The sequence below is a fragment of the Hylobates moloch genome, unplaced genomic scaffold (genome assembly GCF_009828535.3).
Source record: "Hylobates moloch isolate HMO894 unplaced genomic scaffold, HMol_V3 SCAFFOLD_21, whole genome shotgun sequence".
NCBI classification, from domain to species: Eukaryota; Metazoa; Chordata; class Mammalia; order Primates; family Hylobatidae; genus Hylobates; species Hylobates moloch.
Window position 1 is genome coordinate 17,257,404 of NW_026652296.1, and position 19,449 is coordinate 17,276,852.

The 19,449-nt window shown below is 44.5% G+C and overlaps 1 protein-coding gene and 1 non-coding gene across 2 annotated transcripts; both read right to left on the bottom strand.

The window, feature by feature from the left end:
• Positions 1–3,492: 3,492 nt before the first annotated feature.
• LOC116461588 (U6 spliceosomal RNA) lies at positions 3,493–3,599 on the bottom strand. Its single transcript, XR_004246120.1, has one exon. It is a non-coding gene; the product is annotated as a U6 spliceosomal RNA (small nuclear RNA).
• Positions 3,600–13,628: 10,029 nt separating this feature from the next.
• Positions 13,629–18,743, bottom strand: SRSF6 (serine and arginine rich splicing factor 6). The gene is made up of 6 exons (XM_032142246.2): positions 18,477–18,743; positions 18,108–18,256; positions 16,725–16,849; positions 16,378–16,586; positions 16,021–16,104; positions 13,629–15,916 (listed from the first exon to the last, which is right to left on the bottom strand). The coding sequence occupies exons 1-6, from the start codon at positions 18,581–18,583 to the stop codon at positions 15,556–15,558; spliced, it is 1,035 nt and encodes a 344-aa protein (XP_031998137.1). The 5' UTR covers positions 18,584–18,743; the 3' UTR covers positions 13,629–15,555.
• Between the last annotated feature and the right edge of the window lie 706 nt (positions 18,744–19,449).

Here is a 19,449-nt window from a genome sequence, read left to right on the forward strand (position 1 = left end):
TCTGGAAAAGCTACCTAAATCAACTGTATTGGCTCGGTCAAAGGCATTAGGAATTGATAACAATCAGATCCACTTTCAGTGGAAAACATGAGTTGACCCCATATGAAATAGTCACTAAAAGGTCTATGCTCCTAATAATAGAATCGCATGTATCTTCCACTCCTAATCTCTGATATGACTAAATGGTATAAGGCTTTCTTTCTTTCTCTTTTTCTTTCTTTTTTTTTGAGACATGGTCTGGCTTTGTTGCCTACACTGGAGTGCAGTGGCACCATCATGGCTTACTGCAACCTCCATGTCCCGGGCTCAAGTCATCCTTCCACCTTAGCCTCCTGAGTAGAGTGGCTGGGACCACGAGCATGCACTACCATGCCCGGCTAATTTTTATATTTTTGGTAGAGACTCGGTTGCACCCTGTTGCCCAGGCTGGTCTCCAACTCCTGAGCTCAAGCAATCCTCCTGCCTCCGACTCCCAAAGTGCTGGGACTACAGGTGTGAGCCACTGCACCCAGCCTTTCAAGGCTTTAATGCATTCTGCCAAAGTGTATTTTCACCAGGTAAAGGAAACTTTTCATGATCCACTGACTAAGGACAGTTGAAGACTTCACTATCTAGAACTCAGAGATTGGGACTTTTGGAAACGACATCAGAGAAAAATTGCACTTGCCACCCACACTGCAGCAAAACTTTGTGACTTTGAGCTTTGGGTTTGTGATCTTGCAACTCAGAAAAGCCCCGCTAGAACTGTATACCTATTGGAGAACATAAGGTAAAGCTAATCAGAGAAGGTTCTCTCCAGAAGCAGACGACATCCTAGATGTGGACAGCTTTCCCAAAATCAGGGATCAACATTCCTCTGCCATCATGAGATTCTTACTTCTCCTAATTTTTTCCTTACTTATGCCTCTATGAACAATAGAACTGGAAAAGAGGTCTTGTGTGCACCCGTGGGGTATACTTTTATTTGTGGAGGATTTTGCAGCCAATCTTATACATGGACAATCTTATGCCTTGATAGATGGAAGATATAGGGCCAATGTCGGTGAGAAATTTTAATGGTACATTTTTTGCATCATAATCAGTCAGAAACAGAACACTGGTCCACTCTTAACCTACATCATAGGTTAAAGAATACATTGCGGCAGGTACAGGAGGCAATCAGCCTGACCCTTCACTGAGCTGTTAACACTCAGCTGTCCACAGACTGGAAGCTGAGTGAAATGAGCCACTCCAGTTCCTGCCCACAAGGGGGTCAAGGTCAAGGGAACAAGCACCATCTCAAGGCAACCATCAGGTAATGGTCAGGCAGTTGTTCAGCTGTCTCTCTAAAATAATAATTGGTCACATCTGGCATCAAGGAAAAATTAATCTCCCAATAGACAGAAAACACCTGAAGCTGGTGATCCGCAGCTTCCCACTAAGATCTCAGAATTTGGGTGAGTGGGTCCAAGCATGTGCACTAAGAGGCAAAATGGTGGAGTTTAACTGGTACACGACCTTTCTCTAGGAACACTCGGCTGGTAAGGGGAAAATGCCTCAAGTGAGCATGCACACTGCTTCAGTAAACACACCACGCATGCACCCCTTCCCAAGTGTTGGCAGGCTACTGCATATGCGGACAGCCTGCCCCAAGGAAAAATCAAGGGAGGAGAGATGCAAAACTCCAGAAGCATGCCAATGTATAAAACCCAAGTCTAAGGTCAGTCAGGGCACTTGGATTGCTCAAGTTGCCTGCTTGGCCCTGTTCCAAGTGTATTTTACTTCCTTTCATTCCTGCTCTAAAACTTTTTCATAAACTTTCACTGTTTCTCTAAAAAAAAAAAAGAAAAAGAAAACATCGCCAGGGGGGCTTCACTCTTTTAGATGGGCATCATTTGCTAGATCTCTTTTTCTATGGTTTGGAGTAAATGAGGCAATAATTAGAAATTTATCCCTTATAATAGTCTCTATAAGATTCTACTACAAAGGTTTTCGTTAGACAACAGACTTTAAATTCTCTTGCTAAATTATAGTAGGCTGGGCTCGTGTCTGTAATCCCAGCACTTTGTGAGGCAGAGGCCAGTGGATTGCTTGAGCCCAGGAGTTTGTGACTAGCCTGGGCAACATAGCAAGATCCCATCTCTACAAAAAATAAACACAAAAATTGGCCAAATATGGTGTTATGTGCCTGTAGTCCCAGCTACTTGAGAGGCTGAGGCAGGAGGATCACTTGAGCCTGGGAGATCAAGGCTGCAGTGAGATATGATTTCCAGCCTGAGTGACAGAGTAAGATCCTCTTTCAAAAAAGTTGAATAAATAAGGTTGTGTTTTTTTTTTTTTTTTTAAGAGACGAGGTCTCACTATGTTGCCCAGGCTGGTCTCAAACTCGAGTTCAAGCAATCCTCCTTTCTCTGCCCCCTAAAGTGCTGGAGTGCTGGGATTACAGGTGTGAGCCGCACATCTGGCCTCATTCCCTTCTTTCTCATGCCCCCTTTCTCTCTGTCTCCTTCCTTCCCTCCCTTATGTTAAATACAAATTTTAGGAGTTCATTATTTGGACTGGGCTCTGGCATTAGACCCAATGGACCAAACCAAAATGGAGTACAAATGCTGAAGTTCCACACCACTAAGCCAAAACCAAGATTTTTTTTTTTTTTTTTTTGAGATGGAGTTTTGCTCTTGTCACCCAGGCTGGAGTGCAATGGCATGATCTCAGCTCATTTCAACTTCTACCTCCCAGGTTCAAGCGATTCTCCCGCCTCAACCTCCTGAGTAGCTGGGGATTATAGGTGCCCACCACCAAGCCCAGCTAATTTTTGTATTTTTAGTAGAGACAGGGTTTCACCATGTTGGCCAGGCTGGTCTCGAACTCCCGACCTCACGTGATACACCTGCCTTGGCCTCCCAAAGTGCTGGGATTTACAGGTGTGAGCCATTGCACCCAGCCTGAAACCATTGTTATCAAACCTTCCAAGAAATCAGGACAGAGTGAAATAATAACCAAATCTCCAAACAGGCCAGTTTTAGACCTACAGGACTACAGGCGCATGCCACCACACCTGCCTAATTTTTATTTTTTTTTTAGAGAGAGGGTCTCACTATGTTGCCCCAGCTGGTCTCAAACTCCTAGGCTCAAGAGATCCTCTTGCCTTAGCCTCCCAAAGCGTGCGATTACAGGTGTGAGCCCTCACACCTAGTCCAACCATTCTATATTGTTCTTCTGTGCTCTCTTAATGTTTAACCATGCCTTTTATTTAAATAATTCCAGGAACTGGCCTTAGGATATCCAGAATATCAAACCAAGGTTGAGAGTGTCCCATCTCAGGAAAGAATGCTGAACAATTGATTTACAGCCTTGTTGCCTCCAGCTAGACCACCAGGTGGCCCATTATCCAACATAACCATTGGAACTAGATAATGCTGACCTGCATACCCTACCCCCTCAGAGCTTTGCCCCGTCCTGCCTGCATATCTACCCCTGATATTTATTATTTATTTTTAAATAATTTTAAATTAAAATATGGAATGCTTCACGAATTTGCATGCCATCCTTGCGCAGGGGTCATGCTAATCTTCTCTGTATCGTTCCAATTTTAGTATATATGCTGCTGAAGCAAGCACTAACTGTGATGTTTTATATTCCTCTGAAATAGGAAATATTTACTTACTGCTTAACTTACTTGCTATTATCTGTAGCGTCACAACAGGAAACAGAAGGCACACTCCCACTTGAGTAATTTGAAGAGAATATAATAAATCATTAACTTATTTATAATGGTGTGGGCAGGGTGTAGGAAAATTACAATGGTTAGCATAAGACGGTGGGGCTAGGACAATGGAAGGCAGTGGTTACCGGGACTTGGAACAAGAGGGCTGTGTACACTAGACACTATGGCCTTTGGTTGAAGGCCACCGCCAGCCTTAGTTAAGCCTTCGGGGGTGGGGGTGGGGTGCTGTGGGAATAAAGACCCCAACTTCCATCTCCTCCCTCTCTCCATGTCCCATTCAGAAACCAGAGGGCAGGGAAGTGTGTGGATGAAATCATGAGGCTAGTTTCCTGAGGCTCAGACAGGCGAATAGGAAATTGGGATGGAAAAATGGAAGATATCTCTCATATTCATTTAGGCAAAATTTAACGACTGAACTTCAGAATGCTGCCTTGTGTGTGACTTTGGGCATGTGGGTTTACCTGACCTGTTTCATCATCTGTAAAATGCTGGATAAGTTTCTACCACGTATAGTTATTGCAGAGACAGATGTGGAGTTGCCTAGCACCCCGTTATCAGTTAGCTATCATTGTCGCTAACCCCCAAAACTGAGTAGTACACAACAGTACGTTTTTACTTTTCACATTTCTGCAGGTTGGCTGATCTGGGCTGGGTTCTGCTTTGAGCTGGTGGCCAAGGCTCACAGGCAGCTCTGGCCAGCCTGTCTCTTGCCCTCTTGTCCTCTGGCTGAGGTGTATTATTCTCATAGAGACAGCTGGGATGCAGGAGAGCAAGCCCAGGTGTGCAAGTGTGTCTTAACATGTTGTCTTAAGTGTGTCTTAAGGTGTTGTCTTAAGTGTGTCTTAAGGTGTTGTCTTAAGTATGTCTTAAGGCTTTAGCTGTGTTGTATTAATTTTTCTGGAGCTTCGGTAACAAATTACCACAAACTTGGTGGCCTAAAATATACATATATTTTTTGAGACGGAGTCTCGCTCTGTTGCCCAGGCTGGAGTGCAGTGGCACATCTCAGCTCACTGCAAGCTCCACCTCCCGGGTTCACGCCATTCTCCTGACTCATCCTCCCAAGTAGCTGGGACTACAGGCGCCTGCCACCACGCCTGGCTAATTTTTTGTATTTTTAGTAGAGACGGGGTTTCACCGTGTTAGCCAAGATGGTCTCGATCTCCTGACCTCGTGATCCGCCCACCTCCGCCTCCCAAAATGCTGGGATTACAGGCGTGAGCCACGGCGCCTGGCCTAAAATATTTTCAAAGTAATGGCAAAAACCGCAATTACATTTGCACCAACCTAATAACACAAATTTATTGTCTTATGGTTCTGGAGATCAAAAGTCAGAAATGGGTTTCACTGGGCCAATCAAGGGAGAGAGGGAGGCAGGGGCCCGGTCAGGGAGTCGGCAGGGCTGTGCTCCCTTAGGGAGAATCCGTTTCCTCGTTCCGTGGCTCCGCCCATCTTCAGAGCTGACAGTAGAGCATCTCCAATCTACTGTTGCTTCCATTTTTACACCAACTTTTTCTGATTTTTCACTCTCCAGCCTCCCTAGATTATAAGGGAGGCTGGAGAGTCAAAAAAAGCCTCCCTTTGTGATTACACTGGGCCTAGCCAGATAATCGCATCTCCAGAACATTATTTAATTACCTCTGCAAAGTGTCTTTTACAATGTTAGTTACATATTCACAGGTTCTGGAGATTAGCTCGTGGACCTTTTGGGGGGCGGGGGAGGGTATCATTCAGCCTACCAAATAGATCATGCCTGCTAAATTCCATTGGCCAACATCAAGAGAGGGAAGTACTCATAAATGCAGAAAGGGGAGATAGTAAGTATTTCTGACAGTAATGTAATCTACCACACATCTGGCAAGGTACTTTTTTTTTTTTTTTTTTTTGGAGACAGTCTTGCTCTGTCGCCCAGGCTGGAGTGCAGTGGCGTGATCTTGGCTTACTGCAACCTCCGCCTCCTGAGTTCAAGAGATCCTCCTGCCTCAGCCTCTGGAGTAGCTGGGATTACAGGAGCCTGCCACCATGCCCAGCTAATTTTTTTATTTTTAGTAGAGATGGGGTTTCGCCATGTTGGCCAGGCCGGTCTTGAACTCCTGACCTCAGGCGATCTGCCTGCCTCGGCCTCCCAAAGTGCAGGGATTACAGGCGTTAGCCACCGCACTCGGCCAAAGTTTTTAATAAATGCTTACTGAATATGAGTTGGACTATGATGACTCATGGTGCTATACTTTTCCAGGGCTTCCTGAAAAACTTCCTGAAAACACCAGTGAGCACTGATCATCTTATTATGATCACAGCCACACTGTTGTCTGGGCTTGAGTTACTGCTGGGTCTGCAGGCAATGGTCAAGGTGGATGAAAACTATAATTTGAGGTCTTTACTTACTCATTCCATTTACAGTGCTGTTGTGTACTCTAGAATCACACTGAAAGTTAGGCTCTGAATTTTCCTTCTTCCTCTACTCATTATTCAGAGCAAGATGACACATTATCTGCTTTAAACCATCTGACGGTGCGGAAAAGAGGCCGCAGGATCTTAGAGAAACAATTTCCTTTTAATCCTCTTATCCCTTTGCCAGAAACGGCCCAGAAGTCAGCTGAGGAAGCATATATCAAGGCAGGGAAGCCATACACTGCTCTGCTTTGAGCAGGTTAGAGCAAACCTGGAGTGCTTTGTCTACCAGTGGACACCACTCTGTAACAGTGGCACTCACAAGGCCAGGCGCAGTGGCTCATGCCTGTAATCCCAGCACTTTGGGAGGCCGAGGTGGGCGGATCACAAGGTCAGGAGATCGAGACCATCCTGGCTAACATGGTGAAATCCCGTCTCTACTAAAAATACAAAAAAAAATTAGCCAGGCATGGTGGCGGGCACCTGTAGTCCCAGCTACTCGGGAGGCTGAGGCAGGAGAATGGCATGAACCTGGGAGGCGGAGCTTGCAGTGAGCCGAGATCGCGCCATTGCACTCCAGCCTGGGCGACAGAGCAAGACTCTGTCTCGAAAAAAAAAAAAGAGTGGCACTCACAAATTAAGAGTGCAGGAAGACAACATATGGTTAGGAGATTCAAAACTGTGGCACTGACTGAGGCAGGGTTGAGATGGTTTCTGCTTGGAGAAGAGAGGACCTTCAGATGACCAGAAGGTAACATGATTTGTGTGGCCAGAGGGGGAATCAGGTAATATTTTCCTAGCTCTGTCAACCGAGAAGGCCTATGACCAAACAAGTGGCAATGAATTTGCTTATTGCCCAGACTGGTTGCTAAATACCATTTCCAACAAAACCAGGGCTCCTTGGAGAAATGGCTGATTTCAGATCTGGACTGAAAATGTACAACATGATCCTGGAAATCTTACCCTACCAGAAAGCGAGGAAACTGACAAGATTAGAATTGTTTCAAAAGGACTTAGGAGACAACTTGAGTTGCGTCCCACTGACCGAAGACAGAATTAGGTAACTGAGTAGAAGGCCAGGCACAGTGGCCCACATCTGTAATCCCAACACTTTGTGAGGCGGAGGCAGGCAGATTGCTTGAGCTCAGGATTTCAAAACCAGCCTGGGCAACATGGCGAAACTCCGTCCCTACAAAAAATAGAAAAATTAGCCAGGCATGGTGGCACGTGCCTGTCGTCCCAGCTACTTGGGAGGCTGAGGTGGGAGGATGGCTTGACCCCAGGAGGTTGAGGCTGCAGTGAGCCATGATCATGCCACTGTATTCCAGCCTAAGTAACAGAGTGAGACCCTAACTCAAAAAAGAAAAAAGAAGGTAGCATTGATAAGGCGAGCTGCAATGGATTGAAATAAATGTTTAAAGCCACAAGTCCACGGTTTAATGTATCTAGGCAAAAATAATCAATGGTTGCCATTATGACAAAAAAGACATTCAGATAGGGTCTTGCTAAGTTACCCAGGCTGGTCTTGAACTCCTGGCCTTCAACTCCTTGAACTCCTCCCACCTTGGCTTCCTACAGGTGTGGGACACTGCACCCCACCCGCCCCCACGTAGTTTTCTGTTTTTTCTTTTTTCTTTTTTTTTTTTTGAGACAGAGTCTCTGTCACGCAGGCTGGAGTGCAGAGGCGCTATCTTGGCTCACTGCAGCCTCCACCTGCAGGGCCCAGGTGATCCTCCACTTCAGCCTCCCAAGTAGCTGGGACTACAGGCACCTGCCACCATGCCTGGCTAATTTTTCTATTTTTTTGTAGAAGCAGGGTCTCCCTATGTTGCCCAGGCTGGTCTTGAACTCTTGGGCTCAAGTCATCTGCCTACCTCAGCCTCCCAAAAGTGCTGGGATTACAGCCATGAGCCACAATGCCCAGCCCCCAAGAAGTTTTGATAAAAAATAAAGGTGGTGATGGGCACACTGAAAGCCCAGACTCACTGACATAATATATGCATGTAACAAACCTGCACTTGCATATCCTATTCAAAATTTTTTTAAAAATTGGAATTTGACAAAACTGCTAGAGTAGTGGGTCTTAAATTTTAGTATGTGCCAGAACCACCTAAGGGGCTTTTAAAAACACCTATGGCTGTGCTCTACCCAGTTTTATTTTTTAAATATTTATTTATTTGAGACAGAGTATCGTTCTGTCCCCATACTGGAGCACGATCTTGGCTCACTGCAACCTCTACCTACTGGGTTCAAGGGATTCTCCTGCCTCAGCCTCCCAAGTAGTTGGGATTACAGGTGTGTGCCACCACGCCCAGCTAATTTTTGTATTTTTAGTAGAGACAGGGTTTCACCATGTTGGTCAGGCTGGTCTCCCACTCCTGACCTCAGGTGATCCACCCGCCTCGGCCTCCCAAAGTGCTGGGATTGTAGGAGTGAGCCACTGCGCCCGGCCCAGAGTTTTAATTTATTTGCTTAAAAAAATGTTGGCCAGGCCAACAGAGTGAGACTGTATCTCAAAAAAAAAATTGTTGTGGGTACATAGTAGGTGTATATATTCATAGAGTAAATGAGATACTTTGATACAGGCATGCAATGTGTAATAATTGCAACATGGAAAATGGGGTATTCATCCTCTCAAAGCATTTTTTTGTATTTTTTTTCTTTTTAATTACCCATACTACAGAGACATACCCTCAAACATTTATCCTTAATGTTACAAACAATCCAGTTATATAGTCTTTATTTTAAAATGTACAATTAAATTAGACTATAGTCACCCTGTGTGCTATCACATACTACATTTTATTCTTTTTTGGACCCATTAACCATCCCCACTTACCTCTCACCCCCCTACTACCCCTCCCAGCCTCTCATAACCATCCTTTTACTATTTCCAGGAGTTTGTTTTGATTTTTAGCTCCCACAAATAAGTGAGAACATGCGCAGTTTGTCTTTCTGTGCCTGATTCTATCCAGAGTTTTTGATTCAGAGTCCAGGGTGAAGACTGAAGTTGTATTTCTAACATCTAACATCGGAGATGATTTTGCTGCTGCTGGTTGGGAACCATGTGCTTTTTTTTTTTTTAGACAGGGTCTTGCTCTGTCACCCAGACTGGAGTGCAGCCTTAACGTCCTGGGCTCAAGTGATCCTCCCACCTCAGCCTCTTGAGTAGATGGGACAGGCAGGCAGCAACATGTCTAATTTTTAATTTTTTTTGTAGAGATGGGGTCTCACTATGTTGCCCAGGCTGGTCTCAAACTCCTGGGCTCAATGGATCCTCCCAGAGTGTTGGAATTACAGGCGTGAGCCACTGTGCCTTGGCAGAACCACACTTCTTGCTGGGCACAGTGGCTCATGCCTGTAATCCCAGCACTTTGGGAGGCCAAGGCGGGAGGATCGCTTGAGGTCAGGAGTTTGAGACAAGCCTGGGCAACATGATGAAACCCCACCTCTACCAAAAATACAAAAAATTGGCTGGGCATGGTGGCAGCTACTCAGGAGGCTGAGGTGGGAGGATTGCTTGAGCCCAGGAGGCAGAGGTTGCAGTGAGCTGATTGTACCACACACACACAGAGGTTGCAGTGAGCTGACTGTACCACTGCAACTCTAACCTGGGTGATAGAGTGAGACCGTCTAAAAAAAAAAAAAAAAAAAAAAAAAGAAAACCGCTTCACTAGGTCTATTAATTTACAGGAAATGCAGCATACAGGAGAATACACTTAATGATACCATGAGATTGCAATCAGTAAAATCAAGACTGGGAAACTCTCCAGGACAATGACTTAGCTTCTCCAATAGATACACTGCAAGGGGACAAAAAGAGAGACTCTAGATTTAAAGAGAGTTTAGATGTCTTTAAAGAGCTATATAGTTCATCTACAGATAAAATGTCTAGGATTTCCCTCAAAATTATTTGGGAGAGGAAGTAGACAGGTATATATTGTTAAAGCTAGAGGAGCACAAGGGCGGTTCATTCTACTATTCTCACTGGTGTTTGAAACTTTGTATAACAAAAGTAACAGTAATGTATTTAGTACACTCCAGCTGCTCATGAACAACGAAAAAGTAGGGACAGTAGATACTTTAATACTTGGGCACCACGTTCCACATTTGGTATCTTTGTTTTGCCTTTTTCTCAAGTTGGTTACAACAGTATTATTAGAGTTTAGCTATTTTTTTTTTTCTTTTTTTGAGACAGTCTTGCTCTGTTGCTCAGGCTGGAGTACAGTGGTGCAGTCTCTGCTCACTGCAACCCCCCCTCCTAGGTTCAAGCGTTTCTTTTGCCTTGGTCTCCAGGGTAGCGGGGATTACAGGCCTGCGCCACCACGCCTGGCTAATTTTTGTATTATTAGCAGAGATGGGTTTTCACCATGTTGGCCAGGCTGGTCTCCAACTCCTGATCTCAAGTGATATGCCTGCCTTGGCCTCCTTTACAGGAATGAGCCAGCGCACCCGGAGAGTTTAGTTCTTCTATTTCAGAATGTTTTCCTAAATGCAGTTACTATTTAATGAGTGACTGTGCCAAATGCTTTGATAATAGTATTTACTTTTCATAATATTAGCAGGTCTTGTTTTATAGATGAGGGTGCAACTTATTTGTCTCCCAATCCTTTTGGCCCTGGGCTAGGGGATTTGCTCTGCTTTCAGCAGTAATGGGAGTTCAATCTGATGCCATCAAAGCTTTGCCTTCAGCAGCTCTTAATCTCCAAATTGGCTCCCTCCTAAAGACAAAAATAAAAAGCCACCTTCTTTAAACCTTACCTTTACAACAGTCTACTCCCTTAGCTGGCTGTGGTGGTGCACACTTGTCTCGGCAATTTGGGAGACTGAGGTGGGAGCATCGCTTGGGCCCATGATTGCACCACTGCACTCCAGCAGGGTAAGAGTGAGACTCCATCTCTTAAAAAAAAGAAAACCCTATAGTGTACCTGCCCCCTCCTCCCCGCCACCCCTCCAAAGCAATTCCTTTATGGTAGAAGGCCAGGCAAGGTAGCTCACACCTGTAGTCCCAGCACTTTGGGAGGCCGAGGCGGGGGGATCACCTGAGGTCAGGAGTTCAAGATCAGCCTGACCAACACGGAGAAACCCTGCCTCTATTAAAAAAATACAATCTTAGCTGGGCGTGGTGGCGCATGCCTGTAATCCCAGCTACTTGGGAGGTTGAGGCAGGTGAATAGCTTGAACCCAGGAGGCGGAGGTTGTGGTGAGCTGAGATTGCACCATTGCACTCCAGCCTGCATAACAAGGGTTAAACACCGTCTCGGGGGAAAAAAAATTTATTTTGTAGGTTTTTCCCTCATCTTGGATTTGTCTCATTTCTACATGACAGCATTTTGGGCAGGAATATCACAAGAATGAGACTGTCCTCAATGTATTATGTCCAGTGACCCATGTTAATAACCTGGATCACTATGAAGTCATTTTTAAAAATAATTTTGAGGGAGAGGGTAGGCTAACTGGAGGCTAGGTATATTAACTACTCTTTAAAAAGTAACATGAAGAAAAATCCTGAGGATGCATTAGAAATTAAGAGACTCAAGAGCCACGACAACAAAATGCAACCAATGAATCTTAGACCAAGAGAAAAAATGTAAGGGACATTAAGGGACAACTGATGAAATTTCAGTATGAAATGTGTATCAGACAACAGTATTTTATCAACGTTAATTTTCTGATTTTGATAATTCTGTAGTTATAGAAGGTAATGGCCCTGTTCCTAGAAAACACATTAAAAAAATTTTTTTTTGAGACAGGGTTTCACTCTGTCGCCCAGGCTGGAGTGCCATGGTGTGATCTTGGCTAACTGCCACCTCCGCCTCCTGGGTTCAGGCGATTCTCCTGTCTGTCTCAGTCTCCCAGTAGTAGGACTATAGGCACGCACCACCATGCCTGGCTGATTTTTGTATTTTTGGTGGAGACAGGGTTTCACCATGTTGGCCAGGCTGGTCTTGAGCTCAGGTGATCCTCCTGTCTTGGCCTCCCAAAGTGCTGGGATTACAGGCATGAGCCACCGCACCCACTCTTCTAAGTTTTGAACCATGATTCCTTTCTACTCAAAAGGAATAAAAAGTTAATGACTGTGTTAAGTGGTATACTGGGGGCCATCTGCAGGATTGCTCAAAGATAAACAGGCGTATGTAAACAAGCTATTTAGGATCTAGGAAGATCAACTGCACAATTGTACTGACTCGTCCTTTCAGTAAATGGATGCATACATGTTTGGGATACTAATCTATGTCATTAAAAATATGGTCACTGAGGAAACTCAAAGATTAGCATGTAAATTGGTAATTACTACGCTAGGTGCTCTATTGCAAGAACGCTGAAAGTTTTATTGTATAATGTTGAATCCTGAAAGTGATTTTTAAATTCATGTTGATACACAACTCAAAGGATTATTCATTCACGCTGTTGGTTCTGAAAAAAATTTATCATACATTCATTCAACAGCAACCAGTCAGCCATTTAAAGCCGATCTCTGTATTACCATATATTAAAGCAAACTGTGTACTACTACTCAGGGCATGAAAACCTAAAAGGGCATTTTTATATGATCATAGAAATCTCTCAGCAGACGCAAGAAATGTTAACAGCAGCTGCATTAGTAAGTAGATTCCAAGGTATAGTCCAAGCATGTATATTTGTAAATAAAATTGTGTTATGGTATTCTCTTGTACTGTTCATATTCTTGACTTTTAATCTTCACATCCCATGCATGTTTTATCCCTATTGTTTCATGATGACACTGAAGCACAGTGATTGAGTTGCCCAACATAAACCACATACTAAATCCCAAACTCACGTTTCTGGGGAAGTGAAAACAAGATCCTGTTCTCATACTCAAGACAGGAATGGCTTGCCAATGCAAACTCCAATTCAAAAAACCATTTGTTAAGAATCTGGTCCTAAGTGGGCATATGCAATAAACTCAAAACAAGCCTTTCCCTCAGTAAGTATTTTATTGAGATTTAAAGCACAAAATAGATGAACAAATCGGGAGGAAGGTGGTAACACAAGAATGGGAACGTAAAAGTCAAAGTAGGCAGGACTCAAACTGGCCATAAAGGCACTACGGCATGTTCATAAACACCATCAAGTAAAAGAAAGGGGAATCAAGATGTTCTCACTTCTTTTCTGCTCCACCTTAATACTCCATCTAGCCACTGGTATGGAGCATGTCATTGACTCATTCTTCTCACAAGTTAGCAAGGGAACTAAACATTTTATCAGTCAACCCTATGCTCATCAAGTGAGCCAATGTTACACAGTGATTTTGTGCATCCAGTGACTTAGAACTACAGGCAAGGATAGGCCCTGACTGTTAATAAATTGGTTGTGGCTATTACTAGAAAATTATGGGTGCAGGCATTCACCTATACAATGACCTGCTTACTGTGGCAGCTAACAATGTAGTCAAACCAGTCTATTACCATATGACGTCCTAATAACAAGAGAGCCCAGTTGAAGGATGTTTCATACTTTTAGAAAGCCTAATTTCTTACTGTAATATCCTCCCATCCCTCTTTTAAAAAGGCTGTGGTTCAAAAAGCTTTTATGTTCTTTCCCTGAAAACAAGAGAACTTTGGTCAAAGCCAATTTTTAAGAGTCATCACTTCTGCTGAGTAGGCAAAACCATGAACTATAACAACAGACATCATTTTCTTTCCTTAAATTCTGAGGTTTATACTGGAAAAATAAACCCATTTCTTTATAAACATCTAATTAAAGTATCAAAGAAAATAAGATAATGGAAGAAGCATCCGCCTTTTGGGGCACTATATTCCTAAGGCTGGGCTTTAAAATTTTTTAACAGGAAACCCAGGAATTTCTGAAAAACAAGGCTTTTTTCACATTACCAAGAACTCACAGCTACTCTGTGAATGCCCAGATATTTGACTCAAGTTTTTCACTCAATCTTATTAGGTATATTTCTGGATTATTTGAACCTACAAACCAACCCTAGAATATCATGCTTTCCAGTCACACCTGTGGCACAATGAGCAGTGTACAACCATGCCCCATCACAATCCAACCCTTGGTACCCTACATTGTGACAGCTCCTACAAAGGTATTAAAGCTGAGCCAATTAATCTATATTTTGACTTGACTAAGATTAATAAGTGCTTTTAAATAAAGTAACTTTATGTAAAAGTATCGGAACAAAGGGATGTAAGGTTAATTCACTTCCCAAACTGCAATTTCAACTCATCAGGCTTATGGATGTATGGACTAATTGCTAACCTAGTAACTCCTACGAATTTGCAGTATTCAAATTTGGTTTCCACAGTACTCATTACACTTTACTCGTAATAAAGTACAAAAATTTTGGGTTTACCCGTTTCACTATTTTTCAAACCAATTACACAAAGCATTAAAATTTACAAGTATGATCTAACCAATTATCAAATAATCCCACTAACTACAAAGGGGACTGACTACTGGGTGGAACTTAACTGGCAACCGACTCTACTAAGTGCCTGTTAAACATAATGATCTTTCAGCAGAAAATGCAGTATGTGCTTTTACACTTTGAATAAACTCAATTTCAGATCAAAAAGAGGCTACTTCCATTTCCACATGTCAAACATTAAAGACAACTGAACCACTGTCAACACTAATTACGCTGACAACTTTCAGAAAGTGGATTATCTAAACAAGATCCCAAGTATTAGGAGCTATTTCTTAAAGTTTAAATTTGCCTTTGAAAAAAGTTCCATTACTTAAAATTATTAATTTAAGCAAAATCATGGAACACATTGACTAAAAAATACCTTTTATTTTTACTCAACTTGTTAAAGGGGCAGATAAAGACTTTGGCAAATTTGATTAACCGCACAAAATAATGTTATCCAAACTGAGTAATTTATTGCTGGTCTGAGGCTTGCCTTTACACTTAAGTAGAATTTACGTTGTTTCCACAAATGGCAGATATCAACATTTAAAGGAATTTAATAGTGACCTATTCAATAAGGCAATCATCTTGGTAGCAAACTTTTATTTAAATCTTACATAACTCAAGCTTTATAAAAAGCCAACATAATTGAAAATTGGGTTCTCCCTCTAAAGCCTTAAGTATTCAAAGCTCAAAACAGTTAATTTAAAAATAAGCAAACAAATAAAACAAAAAAACCCTGCCAGCAGATCCTGCTGAAATACTTTAAAAAAAAAAAAAAAAAAAAAAAAAAAAACTAAATGAGCTTAATCTTTACAAAAGTTATGTTAGCTCAAAAGCTATAAAATCAAAGTTATCTTAATTCTACAAAGAAGGGAGAGGGTCTTCATGCCACCATTTCCTTAGAACCTCATCTTTTTCATCCAATTTGGCCACAAATCAAATTTCTGTGTGCCCCTGTTTTCAAGAGATTCCTCTTGCAGAAGAGGCCAAGTATAAACACGGAAGAGTAACTGCCTAAGTAGGAAAGTGTTCCGTAATAGTGTGCAAACAAGAGAGTTCTGAGTTAATCTCTGGAACTCGACCTGGACCTTGATCTTGACTTTGAGCGAGATCTAGAACGGGATCTTGAAGCAGCTCTTTTTGGTGGAGGGGACACAGAACGGGCCTTTGAGGGTGGAACAGGTAGCGGTGAATTGGAACGGGACTGGCTCCTTGATCTGGATTTTGACTTTATATCACCCTTTCCATTTTCTTTGGGGGATCGGGACCGAGACCTGCTTCGAGATTTCTCATACTCATCCTTAGATCTGCTTCGAGAATGTGAATGGGAGCCCCGATCAGACTTGGGCTTAGATTTGCTCTTTGATCTAGATTTCCTGCCTTTTGATCGAGAACGTGATCGACCTTTGCTCCGCGACCTGGAACTGGACAAGGAAAGACCGATTTTCTCAATACTTTGTGAGAACATACACATACTCCATAAACAAGTATGGTAATATTCACAGTGACTTAACACAACGTTATTTACCGGGAGCGACTTTTTGAGATACTTCGAGATCTACTGCGGCTGCTCCTGCGACTCCTACTTCGTGACCGTCTTCTAGATCGAGACCTATTAGGAGAAAAACAATGAAGTCTTGATCCCAATCCATCTTAAATACATCTGTGCCATCTGGCAAAAATAGATAAGCCGAAGAATAATGTTTTTCTTTACTACGAAATTAAATACACTGTCTAAAACATCTAGAAAGAACCCAATGATGCACAGCCAAAACAAACTAAAAGCTGGCTTTAATTCAAGTAGGCAACAACTGGAATTACTCAATTACTCCCTTTTTTATTGGCAAATATTGTTTCCTTCCCACAGTGTCCTTCAACAAGTTACCTGGATCTGCTTCCAGAGTAAGATCGCCTATGGCTTGTGCGTGGCTTATCTTCAATAAGCCTAATATTTCTGCCATTTATTTCTGTACCATCCAGTTTGTCCAAAGCACGCTTCATGTCAGAGTAGGAGCGAAACTCAATTACACCCTCATTTGTTCGTTCCTTGTGGGCATCCGCATAGGTTACTTCACCTGCTTGTCGCATAAAATCCTGAAATGACAAGATTGGTCAGACTTGGAAATCTTAAAAGATCTATATACTGTAATAAATTCCCAGAAATAAGAATGTAAAAAGAGTTTACTTTAAAGCATTAGTCATATCATTTCTATCTTGAATTACAAAACATACCTTTAAATCTTGCCAACTGCACCGACTAGAAAGATTTTCTACAATAAGCCTGTATTCTGTACGAACAGGTGGTCCGTATTTGTCTCTGCCAGATGTTCTCCGACTGCTGTATCCACCTCCACCACCTTTATCACATGAAGGGAACAATTAGATGCCTTGTAATGATAAAAACGCATAATGTCTTTGAAAGTTAGTACAAACATATCAACTTTTATTTACTGGAGTAGGACTTTGCTATTATATTGCTAAACCTTCGACACATTTGTGATTTGCCATAAAATTAAATTAAGGGCAAGTCAAATAGACTAAATCCAACTAAACCTCTCCTACAATCTGTTAGAGAGTGACTGCTCCTTTATTCGATTTACCTCGCTAAGTTTTATTTTACAGAACATTGTAAAATATAAAACTTAACTGATTACATGCATTTCTACATTTTACAAAAATGTTTACTAGTTTTACACTAAGTACTTACATCACAGTGTGAGGTTTTTGGTGGTGGTTTGGCCACAAAACACGCAAGGTAACAGTCACCTAGTTCAGATTAACCAGTTTTGTCTAACCCTTGGAATCCTCACCATCACCCTGCGTCTAATGGCAAAAGGCTGCTGTCGTCATGGCTTCCGGTAAGGTCAGCCAAAGGGTCATAGGGCAAGGGTCACACAATGTATGGAAAAGCCAAGGCCAATCAGGAAAGGCAGTCATCTTAGCCTCAGTGGACACAGCCTCAGCCCCATTGGTCACTTTCAAATTGAAACATCAAGGACTTGTTAAAAAGTTTGAATTCAACATGCAACAATTTAAACATCAAACATTTAACATAACCAAAAATCCCCCCAACCTCCTCCCAATAACATGCCCCAATTAGTTCAAATACAGCATGAAGCTTATTTAGATCTACTTTGTGGTACAATACCACATTACTTAAAAATAGTACATTCTTTGGCCCCCATCAAGTTCCATAGCTTTAAGACCTATACTTTATGCTCCTCCCCATCCCCGCCCCCCGCCCCCCCCCCACCTCCACCCGAGCCTGCCCCCGAACCTCTAACTAATGCACTGATAGGTAAGCAAGGAGAATACAACAAATACAGCCACCCCTTACTTCCTCTGTGGGAAGAACCCGTGACAGTGCTGACAAGGGGCCAGAAGAAGCCACCCACCTCCCAACTTGGCAAATAAACAAAACCAAACAACCAAACCCAATCCCCGCGCTCCGGCGTCCCATGGCTGCCCCGGGCAGACATGAAGGCAGCAAGGCTCGGGGACACCCAAGTCAAACGACCCCCGGCCCTCGCGCCTGCCCGGGCTGGGAGGCCCCACCCCACCCACCCCCGCCCCGAGGGTCCCCAAGGGCGCGGAGCGCGCGGGGGTAGGACTCACTGCGGCTTCCGTAGCTGTAGCCGTCGCGATCGCGACGCGGGCCCCGGGCGTGCTCTACGATCACGCGCTCGCCGCAGAGCTCCTTGCCGTTCAGCTCGTAAACGGCGTCGTCGGCGTCGCGGGAGTCCTCGAACTCCACGAAGCCGTACCTGGGGGCGGTGCGAGGGCCGGACAACGGCGGGGGAGTCATTAGCCAGGGCGCGCACGTGCGCGCGCCCGCACCCCACCGCGCGCCCTCGCGACGCCGCGCCGTCGCCATCTTGGAGGCCCTGCCACGCGGCGCCGCGGCCTTGGCCTCTTCTTTCTTTGGATAGTTCCCGCCGCCACCAGGCCTGGGACGCTGGGCGCGGGCGCCCAGGACCGACTCACCCATTTTTGAGGTCTACTTCGAGGAGGCGGCCATAGCCACTGAAAAAGCGCTGGATGTCCTTCTCCCGGACGTTGTAGCTCAGGCGTCCTATGTAGACGCGCGGCATGTCCGTGGCGGGCGGGGGCCCAAGGGCTGGTTGTCGAACGGCGGACCGCAAGCCAGTAGCCGCGGTGCGGGTGCGGGGACTGCAAGAGCCCGAACACGCGCCTCACACCACAGTGGCGGCCGAGTCCAGCCACACAATGGCGCGCGCGCGCGCCCCAGGCTTACGCTATATGGGCGGCCGGTGGGGCGGGACCTGGCGCATGACGTCAGCGCGCAGCGGCACGTCCGTCCCGCGTCGGCCCTGGGCTAGATGGTGACTGGCGAGTCCGTTTCCCGCGACGTTTCGGTGTAGTGCGGTCTTGCTCGCTTCTAGGATTTTTCTCTAGCCCTCCCCACAGTCTTTGAAAACACAATGTCTCTAATCCAGCCGCAGAATTGTTTTCTAATTTGTACCTTTTATAAAACTCTGCGCGATCTCTTCCGGGTTGAAGCTCGGGAGGCGGGCTGAAAGAATCCCAGTTTTTCATTGGATTCTCGAGGTTATCATAATAGGTCGCCGCGGTCTCTGTTTGGTGGCTTAAAACGAGGCTGCCGATTTCCCCCAGCGATTGGTTGATGCTCGCTTTGATGGGGACCGCGCTCTCGGACCCAGTCGCTTGCCTTGTTTCGCAGAATCTGAGGATCGCGCGCCGAGGTCTTGCTGACCGGGCGGGGGTCGCGTTATGAGCGCGCAGACCCGCTGACATCAGCCTCTCCGGGTCTCACTCGCAGTCTTCGCCTCCCCGGACGTTCCCCTCTTCCTCCATGGGTCTTTCTTGGAGCCCTGGCAGCTTGACTCACTTGTGGATTGGGGTATCCGTGGCAATCCTGCGCTCACTGTAGGTGCTCAAAAGGGAACGCGGACAAGAGACCCGGCAGCCCTCCCAC

Coding starts and splice junctions, on each gene's coding strand:
- SRSF6 (XM_032142246.2), bottom strand. CDS start 18,583: ATGCCGCGCGTCTACATAGGACGCCTGAGCTACAACGTCCGGGAGAAG. Junction 16,850..18,107: donor CTACAGCTACGGAAGCCGCA/GTGAGTCCTACC, acceptor CATGTGATAAAG/GTGGTGGAGGTGGATACAGC. Junction 16,587..16,724: donor GCAGTTGGCAAGATTTAAAG/GTATGTTTTGTA, acceptor TTGTCATTTCAG/GATTTTATGCGACAAGCAGG.